Genomic DNA, 13,777 nt, shown 5'->3' with positions numbered 1-13,777 from the left:
TCTTGAAAACTTCTGACTCTTCTCCACAACACCCATAAAAGATAACTAAAACATTGACAATAGGTTTACTGATTGAATATACAAACTTTGATCAACAGCCTTGTTCTCTTCAACTAGTTAGAATCCCAAATTCTTTTCATGCCCCATTTCCAATTATTTCATATCAAAATTGCTATTATGTACTTACCATATTAATTCCAGAGCACACATTCACCAGGAGAGTTATTCATTATTCCTATTCATAAATGCCTCACAATTAGAGGAATCAAAATAATGTGTATTAAATCATAACAGCTAACAAAGTTAACCCTAATATTACCCAATATAATTTTCCAATTGATCTGACTGACACCCACAGGTGAACAGACAGCATGGAGACTGTGTAAATGTCCATTTGCCTCTTGGCAGCAGCTATGTTAAACATAGGTAACACTCCCCCCTTTTTTCCCCAACCCCTCCCCCACTCATTTCTCCCACTATCCTGCCCCGTATTCCCGACCCCCACCTCCAGCCCCGTCTCCTTCCACCTACATCTCCCTCAGGCTTTACACGTCCCTGCCCTTTCACTCCACTTCTCTTACCTGACACACTTTTGTCTCCTCGTCTCCTTTGGTCTCCTTTTCAGTTCCAGCCTTTCTCCACCCATCTGCCAAACACAAACACACTCACCTATATGCATCTATCACTTGACAAGGTTTGCCTTGCTACCACCTCTTTTCCAACCTTCTCCCCCTACTACAAACATCACCTGTCCATGTTTCGTCAGAGATGCCGCTGGAGTTACTCCAGCACTTTGTATTTTATGTAAAATCCCAGCACCTGCAAATCCTTGTGTCTCTCTTAATCATTAACGTGATCCATTTTGCCCAAACTGAATTATATTTTTCTATTTTCTGATGATAATTAATGCCACTCAGCCCATCGAGCCCATGCTGACAATAAAAATAATCCACATTTTCCACTTCATTCCCTTAATTCCTTTTTAATTTATTCTCTTGGATAATGCATCTGCAATTCCCAATGTTTTGACTGCTATTGGTTTGGTTGTTGAAGAGATTTGATGCCTATTCCCCATAGTTCAGCACTGCTAAATTTGACATTAATTCTACCCGCCATGTTTGAGGCTAACTCTTATGGCCATCACTCTGGAAGTAACATAGAACATGGAACAGTATAGCACAGGAACAGGCCCTTCAGCCCATAAACTCCGTGCCAAACACAATGCCAACTTAAACTAATCTCCTCTGCCAGCACCCTCATTCCTGCATATCCGTGTGCCTATGTAAAAGCTTCTTAAACGCCACTATCATATCTGCCTCCACCACCACCCCTGGAAGCATGTTCCAAGCACCCAGCACCCCCTGTGTAAAGAAAACTTGCCCCACACATTCCCTTTAAACTTCCCCCCCTCTGGCTGAATGTTTCTCGGTAATTCGACAGAGAATTTTCTAAATCTTCACACACTTGCCCACACATCATGAAGTGTAATTTGTTTTCACGACGAGCTCCTGGCAGCTAGGGCAACTGCTCGAGGGGTTTCCTGGTGTAAAAAATGCTAGACCTACTTCCAATATTTAAATGTCATGCAAAATGTGTATTTGCATGTATAGTAATTTCATGTTCAATATCAGCCACTTTCCCCTCCCTAATAAAATGAACTTCAAGGTTACACCTGACCATTATCATCCTCTATAAATTCTCTAAGACTAGATCACTTGTACATCCTTCTACTGGGAATGGGATTGTTAATGGCCATAGTACATAAATAGATGAAGTTACCTTGCATTCGGAAACAAGCAGTGACCTGGTTGCACTGATTGTGATCTGGTGACACTAATCATCTTTCAGAGTAATGTGTTAGCTGCTTGGCTTTGACCGTTGTTGGTGTGGTTTGAAAGGATAAAAATATCTGATGGAGGGTTTTATGCATTCAGATGACGTTAAGTTAACGAGTTTTATATAAAGCGTTGCTGGGGGTGGTAGTTGAGGCATATGTGTTGGTGGTGTTTAAGAGGGTTTTGGATATGCAGGGAATGGAGGGATATGGATCACGTGCAGGCAGAGATTAGATTAACCTGGCATCTTGTTGAGCAGTCATTGTGGCCTGTTCCTGTGCTGAACAGTCTTATGTTCTAAATGGATACAATTCTGCAGAAAATTGGAATGTTCTAATTTAGCTTAAGCCGAGTCACAGGAACTTGTAACAGGAGCATATGGAGTTGGTAGTGGAGGCATATGTGTTAGTGGTGTTTTGTCTATTGTGGGATTGCAACACAAAATGTGTCCAGATGAGACGTATGCTGGACACAACCAGCATTGAGGCAACACAGTGATGCAGCTAATAGAGCTGCTGCCTCACAGTGCCAGAGACCGGGTTCGATCCTGACCTCGGGTGCTGTCTGCACGGAGTTCCTAAGTTCTCCCTGTGACCGCGTGGGTTTTCTCCCAAGTGCTCCAGTTTCTCTCCACGTCCCAAAGTCGTGCCGGTTTACGGGTTTAATTGGCTTCTGTAAATCATGAACCGAACCAAAACATTGGAAAATTCTCTAAAAGGTTGCAGAGGATCGGGGCTGAAAAATACCAGTCAAATTGCCAGGACAATCCAGGGTAGGTGAAAGGAGCAAGGCATCGCTTGTTCAACCTGAATACTTTGGGATCTGGATAAAGTTAGGGTGAACTGGTGAAGGGCAGAAGGATGGGAGTTAGGCAGGTCCTTGTCCAAGTGCTCTCTGCAATGTTTTATCTGCAGGAAGAGGCAAGCAAAAGTGACTGGGACAGGTGTAGTCGAGAACCATGCTGAAGAAGTGTGTGCAGAAGGGATGAGTTGCCAGCGATGAGCATTAAATGAGTCATTTTGTTAGCCGCCTTTAATCACATTGCATCAGGTGGAAATCAAAACGATTCTTGAATGTTTCCAAACAGGGATAAGATGGAAATAATACTGGCATGAGAGACTTGCCATTGTTGAGCACACACATATTCTGCAGCAACGATTAGTTAAGAGGCACTGGTTTGTGATTGCAATGGGCCATTAACTGGCTGGCAGTCGCCACATGGAGATCCTGTGTTCAGTCCATTTTAGCTTTCCTTTTAGACATGAGGCCTATCGTGCTGTCTTTCATATGCATTTTCTTTTGCCTACCTGTTTTGTGTTTTTTACCTGCACTGGAGGGGATGCTGTGCAGCAGACATTTATCATTACATTTACATTAAGCAAAATGTTTGATCTATTTTTAAAATAACTTGGGAACTGGAATGAAAATCTGATTGCTTTAGACTAAAATTAGACGTATTTCAATGTAACTTTCTTGCAGCAAGATCAGGAGAATTAAATATTGAAGCAGTTTAACAGAAAGGTGAGTTTGAAACAAGTATGAATGACTTTTTGAAATTCTGAACTAACACGTCTAATTAATTGGTGTGTCTTCCTGTGCTTGCTCTTGTCTGCCTCTAGTGCTTTGTGTTGTCTGCTTTGGCAGTAGTTGGGGTGCTGCATAGATCTTGACAAATCCTGAGGATGTCACTGCTCTGAGACCACGGTCACCTTTCAGCAAACAGCCCGACCCATGGCATAATCCACCAAGATTAATTTAGTTTAGAGATGCAGCACAGAAACAGGCCCTTCAGCCCTCACCAACCAGCGATCCCTGCACACTAACACCATCCCACACCAGGGACTATTTTACCAAGCCAATTAGCCTACAAACCTGTATGCCTTTGAAGTGTGGGAGGAAGCCGGAGCTCCCAGAGAAAACCCACGCAGGTCACAGGGCGATCGCACAAACTCCGTGCACACAGCACCTGTGGACAGGATCGAACCTGGACTTCTGGCGCTGTAAGGTCAAGTCAAGTCACATTTATTTATATAGCACATTTAAAAAACAACTCTCGTTGGCCAAATTGCTTTACATTTGTTATAAGAATAGCGCAACAAAACAAACTACATACATATATACATGTAGCCCTCACTCAGAGGATGTCAGGAAAGGCTTGGGAGTATAGATAAGTCTTTAGTCTTGACTTAAAAGAGTTGATGGAGGGGGCAGTTCTGATGGGAAAGGGGATGCTGTTCCACAGTCTAGGGGCTGCAACCGCAAAGGCACAGTTGCAACACTAAGGTAAGGTAGCAACACTACCGCTGCGCCACCGTGCACATTAGACATGAAGACAGTCTGTCTTGTGTAGCAGTCCTATATTGCGTTACTCATCCCACCCCCTACCCTCCCTCCCCAATCCCCATCGAGAGTGCTGGGAGGAGACGAGAAGCCATGGGTCGGTGAATCAGGATGTGTGCTGCTGCCCTCTTTGCAGCCTCCCACCTGTCTGCTGATGCTGCACATCATGCAGCTCCACTTGTGTTGGCATCCCCCCTCCTCCCCTCGTCATCCATCATCCCCCCCCTCGCCCCCCGAGACCCAATTAGCCAGACATCCCACCGATGTCTGTAACCTGTTCTTCGTGAAACTTAACGGGTCAACAATGAAAATATACGGTATCCATGCTGATCTGGTCCCAACACAGTTAATTCTAAATTAATTATGGACATCCACTTTTTATGTTCCATTATCTCAGACAATACTTACAATGCTGCCAGGTCTTGTGACATTTGTATGTCCCCCACGAGTGCTGAATGATAAAAGGGAACATTATAAAATATTCAGATTCATGAATGATTCCTGACTCATTAAAGAGGATATTTATGATGATGGCAAATTGCAATTACTGCAGACTAGATTTGTACTGTGAGATGTTGCTTCCACTGGTATTTCATAAAAATTGCCATTGGGGTGGAAATTGCATCGTGCTACAAACATTTCTGAAGCATGTTCTGCAGTGAAATAATATTACTCCACACCTTGCTATTAGTGGCACAAGGGTGAGATTCATTGAGATTTTTGTTTGCCATCCTGGGCAGCCATTTTAAAACATGCATTCTAAAACTAGAGGGGAGAAGCTTAAGGTGAGAACAACGAGATTTGAGTGGGATATCTGGGCAACTTTTCACTCAAGAGGGTAATTTATATCAATAACAAGCTGCCCAGAAAGCTATAGAAATAGATACAATTTAGAATTTTAAAATATATTTGGACAGATGTGTGGATAGGAAGAGATCACAGGGATACGGGCCCAATGCAGGCAAATGGAACCAACCCAGAATGCCAACTTGGTCAGCATGGACAAGGTGGGCCGAAGGGCCTGTTTCCATGCTGTACACCAAGTAAATGCTGAGGGGATATTTCCTCCCACAGGATAGAGCAGACTCAATGTCACTGTAGGGTGAGGTGTCAGAACAATGTATCTATCAGGAGGAGAATCAAGGCTTATGGAGAAGAGTGGTGAGGGAAAAGCCATTGCATTAAACCAGCCAAAGTAGATAGGGGTTGAGATGTTGGGGGCTTTGCTGCCATCTTTCCAGCACCGTTCAGTCCTGCTGATCAGGATCTCGGGCTACAGGGCAGAGCTACATTGTGTGCCTGTGAATGTGGTCAGGTAATGCGGGGAGAGAAGTGGAGAGCAAGGCGAGGAGAACGGGACATGAATGTACAGTCCTCTGCTCTCCTTGAGATGGACTTTTTCTGCCAAATCGATGGAAAACCAGGAATGGGAGCAGAGCAATTGGACCTCTCCTCCCTGGAGTCCCTGAGGTAGGGGTGGGGGGGGGGTCCAGTTGCCTTCTGCAAGTGGGCTGAAAAAGACTAAGCAGTGGGAACAGGAGAAGGCCATTCAGCCTCTCGACACTACCCCACCATTGAAGAGGACTGAACATTCTTGGAACCCTCTTTCCTGGCCTTTGTAATAAATCTGATCCTTCTCAAAATCTCATTCAGCTCCCTATTTCGATATGGCCAGCACACTGAACCCAGTTAATCAGCTAATACCAGAACCTCACTAAACCCCACCACATTTCCCGATAAATAGTTCCAATACCACCCTCACCAAAAGATAGTCAGCATGGATGAGTTGGGCTGAAGGGCCTGTTTCCGTGTTAAATAGCTAGTTTTTTTTCCTCTCAATCTACCTTTCACACGGTCAACGAAGTAATGCAATAGCTGACCTCACATGTCCTGCCCCCAAAGGTAGAAGCACTGGAGTCAAGGATCACCTTCCTACTGACAGCAGGCTCTTGGCATTGATGGACAGTGACTTGGTGTTGTGGGAGCTCTGCCCTGTTCTGTTGCCAGGAAGCTTAATTTGCGACATTATTGTAGCAGGTCAAAATGAGCAAGTGTTAACATAGGCAGTGTTGAAGCTTGGCTTGTGTTTCCCTCCCCGGGCTTAAATTTCACATTGGGACAAGAAATAGTCTGCTTTAGCACCTGCGTCATTATGTTACCTGCACGTTAACCTTTTCCTCTTCTTCCCGTCTGCTTCCCCGCTCCCTCTTTCAATGTTGGCAGCACAACCCGCAAATTCACCCAATTACAAAACCTCATAAACGAAGTGCAGGCGGAACTCAGTGGATCAGGCAGCGTCCGTGGAGGGGATTGACAGATGACATATTGGGGCCCCAAGATTCTGACCTCCTCACCCGAAATGTCATCTGCCCATCTCCCTCTACAAATGCCCTCTGCCTGACCCGCTGAGTTTCTCCAGGATCTGCAGTCTCTTGTCCCCTCACCAGAATCAAGCAGTCTCATTTTTAGACCAAGTATGCTGTTCTGGTCTCCCTATCCATTCCACTTAATCCTTTCACATTCTAAACATCTCGGATCGATCACCTCAATCGTGTCCTCTTCATTTAACCCTTTGTAAATCCCTGGCATCATTCTGGTCAATCTGCACTTCCAAAGATAACATATCTTTCCTGCAATGCATAACCCAACTATGGACAACGTTTTCCTTCTGAGATCTGACCAAACTCCACACCTAGAGTGCAGCATTATCCCATTCAATGTCCTTTCTAGTTACTTTTTCCACCTCGAGGCTTCAGCTGTTGGTGACTCATACAAAACCTTCTGCCCAGTTCTTAAGTTCAAAGTGGATCATCTCAAATTTGTAGATGTGGAATTCCATCTGCTAGATTTGCCTCCACACGTTGAATCTTCTTCCACACAACTCACTGTATCTTCAACTTTGGGACTGATGGCAAACTTTGATCTACATCTCTCTTTTCCTCACCAGTACAATATAACAACAAGTGAGAGCTCCATCCTGTACATACCCTGAGGAATACTATCCAACACCAGTAGCTGCCCTCTAACTATGAGGGGACTCAACCGGCTAATTGTTGGGTTGAGAAGTTTGTCCCATATCTTAGTTGTAGAAGTTGGAGATATTCTTTAAGGCTTGAATGAGGAGTGCTCTTAGTGACCATAAAGGGGGATGGCAGTGGCAGAGATGTTTTCATGAGTGGGAGAGTCTTGAATGAGGGACTTAATTACTGGTTAAGGGGCTGGTTATTTAAAACAGAGGGTGGTGAATCCTTGGAAATCTCCACCCCAGAGGTAGTGAAGTTTTATTTAACAGAGGAGTTTCCAAGAGGTAAGTACATTTTGGAAAGATTGTGGAATTGAGGGTTACAGGGAGAGGAGTTGAACCCTGGGCTAGATCAGCCACAATCAGATTGAGTGGCAGTCCAGGTGCCCTAGTCTTGCTGCTATTTTCTTTGGTGCTTGCATTCTTCTAACTCCTACCTTCCAAACAGTTATTAAATCATCTATCAGTAAATGATTCAATTGTTTCATATTCTAAACTTTATGGGACAGGGCCTGATGTGATGCTACTGCACTTTTTGAAGTCATTGGAGGATAAGAAAGTAAAGGGCCTGTCCCACTTGGTGCGTGGTGTCCCACTGCCTACGCCACCACATGGTGCGTGGTGGCGTAGGCAGTGCCGCGCGCGGCGCCCCAGGATTTGGGGATTCACAGAATCTTCGCGCGCCACCTGTGTGACGCCTAAATGATGCCCAAGTGGGACAGCCCCTTAAGAAATCGTAGTCAGTGTCGAACATTCAGCAAGGTCATGGCTGCAGGTCAGGTGCAAACAGGCCCTTCGGCCCAACCTGCCAATGCTGACCAAGATGCCCAATTGACACTATTCCCATTTACCCACGTTTGGCCCAAATCCCTTCTAAGTTTTTCCTATCCATGTACCTGTCCAATGTATTTTTAAAATGTTGATAGTGCACCTCACTCCATATGCCCAGCATTCTCTTTGTGAAAAGTTGCCCCTCAGGTACATATTAAATGTTTCTGCTCTCACCTTAAACCTTTGTCCTCTGGTTCTTGATTTCACTTCTCTGGGTAAAAAAACTCTATGCAACTACTCTGCCTATTGCCCCCATGATCTTATATACCTTTATAATATCACCTCTCCTGTGCTGCAAGCAATAAAGTTGTAGCCTGTTCATCCTCTCCTTATAAATCAAGCCCCAAGTCCTGGCAACATCTTCGTAAATCCACAACTAATCCCCCCCCCCCTCCCATCCCTCCTCCTTAAATGAGAGTGCATGTAGAAAGACTATTAAAGCTATCATGATGCAAGATAGAGGCCCAACGTATAACTTGACCTATCACCAAATAAGGAAAGGTTCTCATGTACTTCAGTACTTCATCATCTCTACTCAGCTTGTCATGTGTGAGCTTGATGTCATAGCAATGGAAATAATTTTCAATTGTCTTTTGTTTTTATAGAATTACCAAAATAAACACAGCTAATGGAGTTGAGGTGGACATGAGTGAAGATGGAGCCTTGCTCGCGAAAGGAAGCTCTCAGAAGCCAGGATTATAAAATATGAGAATTTACGATTATATTCTTGAACTGCATTGCACTTTGATTGATGGAGATTCAGTTTTGACTGCCTCTGCATAGAAACTGTTTGTGATTATCTGTGTCTTGTGTATTTGTGTTAATATTGTCACTGGATGAAGTCTAAAAGCACAAATGATGAAGTTAGTGGAGCACTGTCAAACCCTTTAAACACTGCATTAGGCTGTATTTATGGAAAAATGTCTCTGGTTTATTGTTGCTGAAACTAGCTAAATGTCACTGCTGAATGAAAATTGTGTACATAGGCTTTTGTAAATAATGCACAATAAAAAATAATCATGAATGTTACAATCAAAATGATCCACATGTTTCTTTGTTATGGTTTGAGCTTGAAGACATTACACAAGGCACAACTCTTGGGGGACTAACACATTTGCCAATCCTACCTGCTGGAGGGACTAGGAAGGTCAGGCAACATCAGTCTGAAGAAGGGTCCCCGCCCGAAACATCTTCCATTCATTCCCTTCACGGGGGCGGCACAGTGGCGCAGTGGTAGAGTTGCTGCCTTACAGCGCCAGAGAACCGGGTTTGATCCAGACCACGGGTGCTGTCTGCATGGAGTTTGCACGTTCTCCCCGTGACCTGCGTAGGTTTTCTCCGGGATCTCCAGTTATCCGCATGTCCAATCGCAGTATTCTGCGACTGCAGCATATGGAACAGCATATGTGTGTGTGTGTGGAGAAGGAATGTTAATGACATATAGACGATAGATGCAGGAGTAGGCCATTCGGCCCTTCGAGCCAGCACTGCCATTCAATGTGATCATCCCCAATCAGTACCCCTTTCCTGCCTTCTCCCCAAATCCCCTGACTCCGCTATTTTTAAGAGCCCTATCTTGCTCTCTCTTGAAAGCATCCAGAGAACCTGCCTCCACCGCCCTCTGAGGCAAAGAATTCCACAGACTCACCAATCTCTGTGAGAAAAAGTGTTTCCTCGTCTCCGTTCTAAATGGCTCACTCCTTATTCTTAAACTGTGGCCCCTGGTTCTGGACTCGCCCACCACCAGCCTCTAGCGTGTCCAAGCCCTTAACAATCTTATATAGTTGGTGGGGTTTAGGAGAATGAGACCTAATCTTATTGGAATTGCTTTAAGCAGTGGATGTTCCGGAATTTAGCTAAGATTGGAAGTTATGTATGCAGAACTAAGTTCAGTTCTGGTCGTTTGTCTTAAGGAAGCAATTCGGAGAAGGTCACTAGATTAGAGTTCACGAACGAGAGTCCTGGGATGAACGGATTCTTTTATGAAGAGGGATTATGAAGAAAAGTTCAAAATATAAGTCTCCGGGAATATAACGTACAAAGTGATTTCAAACTGTTTCTTAATTTCCCACATAAATTGATGCCAATGTAACCTTCAAAGATACCATGGTATTAAAATTCCAGGTCCTTGGAGCATAATGTTTATTGGAAAAGAGGCAGGTGGGAGTCTGCTGGGCAGAGCCAAGGTGAACAAGGCCTCATTAGTGAGCGTTAACTCAAAATGAATCACAAAAACATGCCAGACACATTGCACCTCAAATGGCAAATTCTGACACAATTATATAAAAATGGGCCCAGCACCAGCCGGCACAGTGGCACAGCGGTAGAGTTGCTGCCTTACAGTGCCAGTAGGCCCGGGTTCGATCCTGATTACGGGTGCTGTCTGTACGGAGCTTGTACATTTTCCGCGTGGGTTTTTCTGCGAGATCTTCAGTTTCCTCCCACATTCCAAAGATGTACAGGTTTGTAGGTTAATTGGTTTGGTACAAGTGTAAATTGTCCCCAGTGTGTGCAGGATAGTGTTAATGTGCGGGGATCACCATATCTTCAAAGGTTCAAAGGTTGATTTATTGTCACATACACCTAGATGTAGTGAAATTCCTTTTGCCAATGCAGCACATAAAAAAGAATACAAACATAACAATAATAAATAGCTTTAACATAAAAACATCCCCCCACAATGGTTCCCATTATGAGGGAAGGCACAAAGTCCAGTCCCATCCCCCAATGTCCACCCATAGTCGGGCCTATTGAGGCCTCCACAGTTGCCTCTACGGAGGCCCGATGTTCCAGGCCGTCCTCGCCGGGTGATGATGTTCCGGCGTCGGGAGAGTCCTCTCAGCGGCATGGGAACCCTGGAACGGCCGCCTCCCTACTCGAGACCGTGGCTTCCGGAGCCGACTAGGCCGCGCCGAATGGAGCTCAACTGGTGATCTCAACTGGTGCCGCCGCCGCCGCCGCCGAGGCTCCGGGCGGTCCCCTCAGGAAATACCGCTCCAGGCCTGCTGGTAGGCCGCGAGGACGGGTCGAAAGTGCAGCCCGGAGAAAAGCTGCATCTCCGACCAGGTAGGGACCCTGAAAATTAGTTTCCCCCTTCCCCCCCCCCCCCCCCCCCCCCCCCACCTCCCCACACATAAAAAAGCTAGAACTCCTTAAAAACAAAACACTAAACTAACTAAAAATAAGAAAAAAAGAAATGAAAAACAGACAGCTGCAGGCTAGGCAGCCATACCCCCTACAGGTCGGCGCCAAAGTTAGACTATCACAAGTTACAGGTGAGAGGTGAAAGTCCCACCATGACCTCAAGAATGGTGACTGCGAAGTGGATCCTGCACCAGATGGAGCTTGACGCTGTGCAGAGTTGTGAAGAAATCTCTGCACAAAAGAAGCAACTAAAGGTAGTCAGAGGCATCGTTGTTGGCAATTGAACATTGAATCCAATTATAGGTAACTAACTAACAACCGCCCCCCTCCTCTTCTCTCTTCCCCACCTCATGCTCACCCATTTCTCCCACAACCCCCCCCCCCCTCCCCTTTTATCTTTACCCCTTCCTCAGGCTATATCCACTCTTCTCTCCTTATCTCACAGCCTTTCGTTTTTTGATCTCCGGCTTTTGTCCAACCAGAGGTAGACACAAAGAAGCTGGAGTAACTCAGCGGGTCAGGCAGCGTCTCTGGCGAGAAGGAACGGGGGACATTTCGGGTCGAGACCCTTCTTCAGACCTTTGCCCATCAAATCCTCCCTCACTTGTATCCACCTATCACTCGCCAGGCTTTGTCTTGCCACCACTTCTCTTCCAACTTTCTCCCCACTCCTCCAATTAGTCTGGAGAAGGGTCCTGACCCACCAAAATCTCACTAATTCACGTCCTCTAGAGATGCTGCCTGACCCAGTTGTGTTTTTCATTGCTGGATACTATGTACCTTATCATAACAATGTATCAAATGCAACCGACAACACCACTACTACAGTGGTTACATTTCAGTGCAATGGTAACAATTGATGTTTTGAATACGTAATATAATGTATTGATATTTGTGAATGGTTAGGGAGAGAATTACACTGCGATCATATGAACATGAAACCAAATTGGATAAGTGAACCATTGGACTGTCACTGCCCACTACCTGGATTGGATACTTCACTGTACAATTTGCAATTCAGAGATTCGTAGACAAGATGACTAAGAGACCAAGTCTATGCTTGCTTAATTTAAGTTTAGTTTATTATTGTCATGTGTACTGAGATACAGTGAGCAGCTTGCTCTGCATGCTATCCAGTCAAATCATACATTATATGTACACTGACCACACAGGGGGAGATGGTGTGTGTTACTACCAATTGTCCACTATAACCGAATAAGGGGGTTGATATGTAAAAGCACTCCAGTGCTGTGCAGCCATAGAAACATTAAAAAAAATAGGTGCAGGAGTAGGCCATTCAGCCCTTTGAGCCAGCACCACCATTCAATATGATCATTGCTGATCATCCAAAATCGACGAGGCCGGTTTGTGGTTAGGGTTGGCTTCTGTGGGTCACTGGTGGAGCTGCTATCAGGGGCGTTGGTGGAGGCAGATATGATTGTGATGTTGATGAGGCTTTTTGATAGGCACATGGATATGACAGCAAGAAGGGATATTGATGCAGGTAGAGGCATCATGTCTGGCATGGACATTGTGGACCAAAGGACCAGATCCTGTGCTGTACTTTATGTTATATGTCCATGTATGTAAACAGTGATTCCAAGGTATTATTTTATATATGTAAACAATTTATGATTTAAACAAGTTTATTTCTACAAGGGATTAGTGTGAGTTTACATTAAACACCCCAAGGCACCATGTGGTGTGGACTTTGATCCCTGGTTGTCCCAGACAATGCTGCTCATTTCAAGTTGGCTGCCTTTAATGAGGCAGGTTCTGCTATTCGTTCTGCCTAGTCTGAGTGATGCTGCCTATATCAACACCACCCAATGCCAAGCACTATAAACCCTAGGTTAGATCACACATTTTCAGTCTGGTCACCATATCTGTGAAATGGAGATTCAAAAGAATGTTTCGAGAGATTTGAATGTATATGTATCAGAAAAGATTGTAAACAACTACAGATGTTCTCCAGAAAGTATCCTGACTGATTCCACCATGGCCTGGTGTGGCAATTTCCCAACATATATAGAAATAAAATAATCTGCAGAGTGGTGGCCTCAGCCTGGTCCATCATGGGTATAGCCTCCCCACCGTTGAAAATATTTACATGAGGCGCTGCTTCAAGGTGGCATCTATCATCAAGGATCCTCACCACCTGGCCCATGCCCTCTTCTCACTGCTACCATCAGACAAGAGGTACAGAACCCTAAAATCCCACGCCACCAGGTTCAGGAACAGCTATTCTCCTCCAACCATCAGATACTTGAACCAGCTTACCTCAACAATGGAACACTATAACCCACTCTTGCACCACTATGGACTTGTTTCTTCTAGAATAGAGAGATTTATGTATAATTTGTTTGATTTGTGTTTGTCTGCGTCTATGCGCCTGTGATACTTTGAGATGTTTCACTCCTGTATCTCACTGTGCTGCTGAACATCACAATAAACTTAAACCTGCAGGCAAATTAACAAATCTCATTAATTAAGTTCAAATTATGGAAGTGGCTGCAGGGAGAAAATGTCCTCGTGCAGCAAGCAACCACCAATATAAGGCAGCAACCAGGAAATTCTGCCATTTATAAACTCTCTCCTGTGAATG

At 44.8% G+C, this 13,777-nt stretch overlaps 1 protein-coding gene across 12 annotated transcripts in view; it reads left to right on the top strand.

The window, feature by feature from the left end:
* The window catches only part of LOC116990323 (RAP1 GTPase activating protein), a 290,150-nt gene extending 281,084 nt beyond the window's left edge, over positions 1-9,066 (top strand). For 11 of the 12 annotated variants that reach the window (XM_033047839.1, XM_033047838.1, XM_033047843.1 and 8 more), the window contains one exon: positions 8,634-9,066. In XM_033047839.1, coding sequence (XP_032903730.1) covers positions 8,634-8,657 — 24 coding nt within the window. In that variant the 3' untranslated portion in view covers positions 8,658-9,066. Of the gene's footprint in view, positions 1-3,314; positions 3,357-8,633 lie in introns of all 12 variants that reach the window. The other variant, XM_033047832.1, reaches the window with a different exon arrangement.
* The last annotated feature ends 4,711 nt before the right edge of the window (positions 9,067-13,777 follow it).

Source organism: Amblyraja radiata, chromosome 31, assembly GCF_010909765.2.
Source record: "Amblyraja radiata isolate CabotCenter1 chromosome 31, sAmbRad1.1.pri, whole genome shotgun sequence".
In the NCBI taxonomy this organism is placed as follows: domain Eukaryota; kingdom Metazoa; phylum Chordata; class Chondrichthyes; order Rajiformes; family Rajidae; genus Amblyraja; species Amblyraja radiata.
Note: the sequence above shows the minus strand (reverse complement) of the source record. Positions and strands in the feature narration are given on the sequence as shown.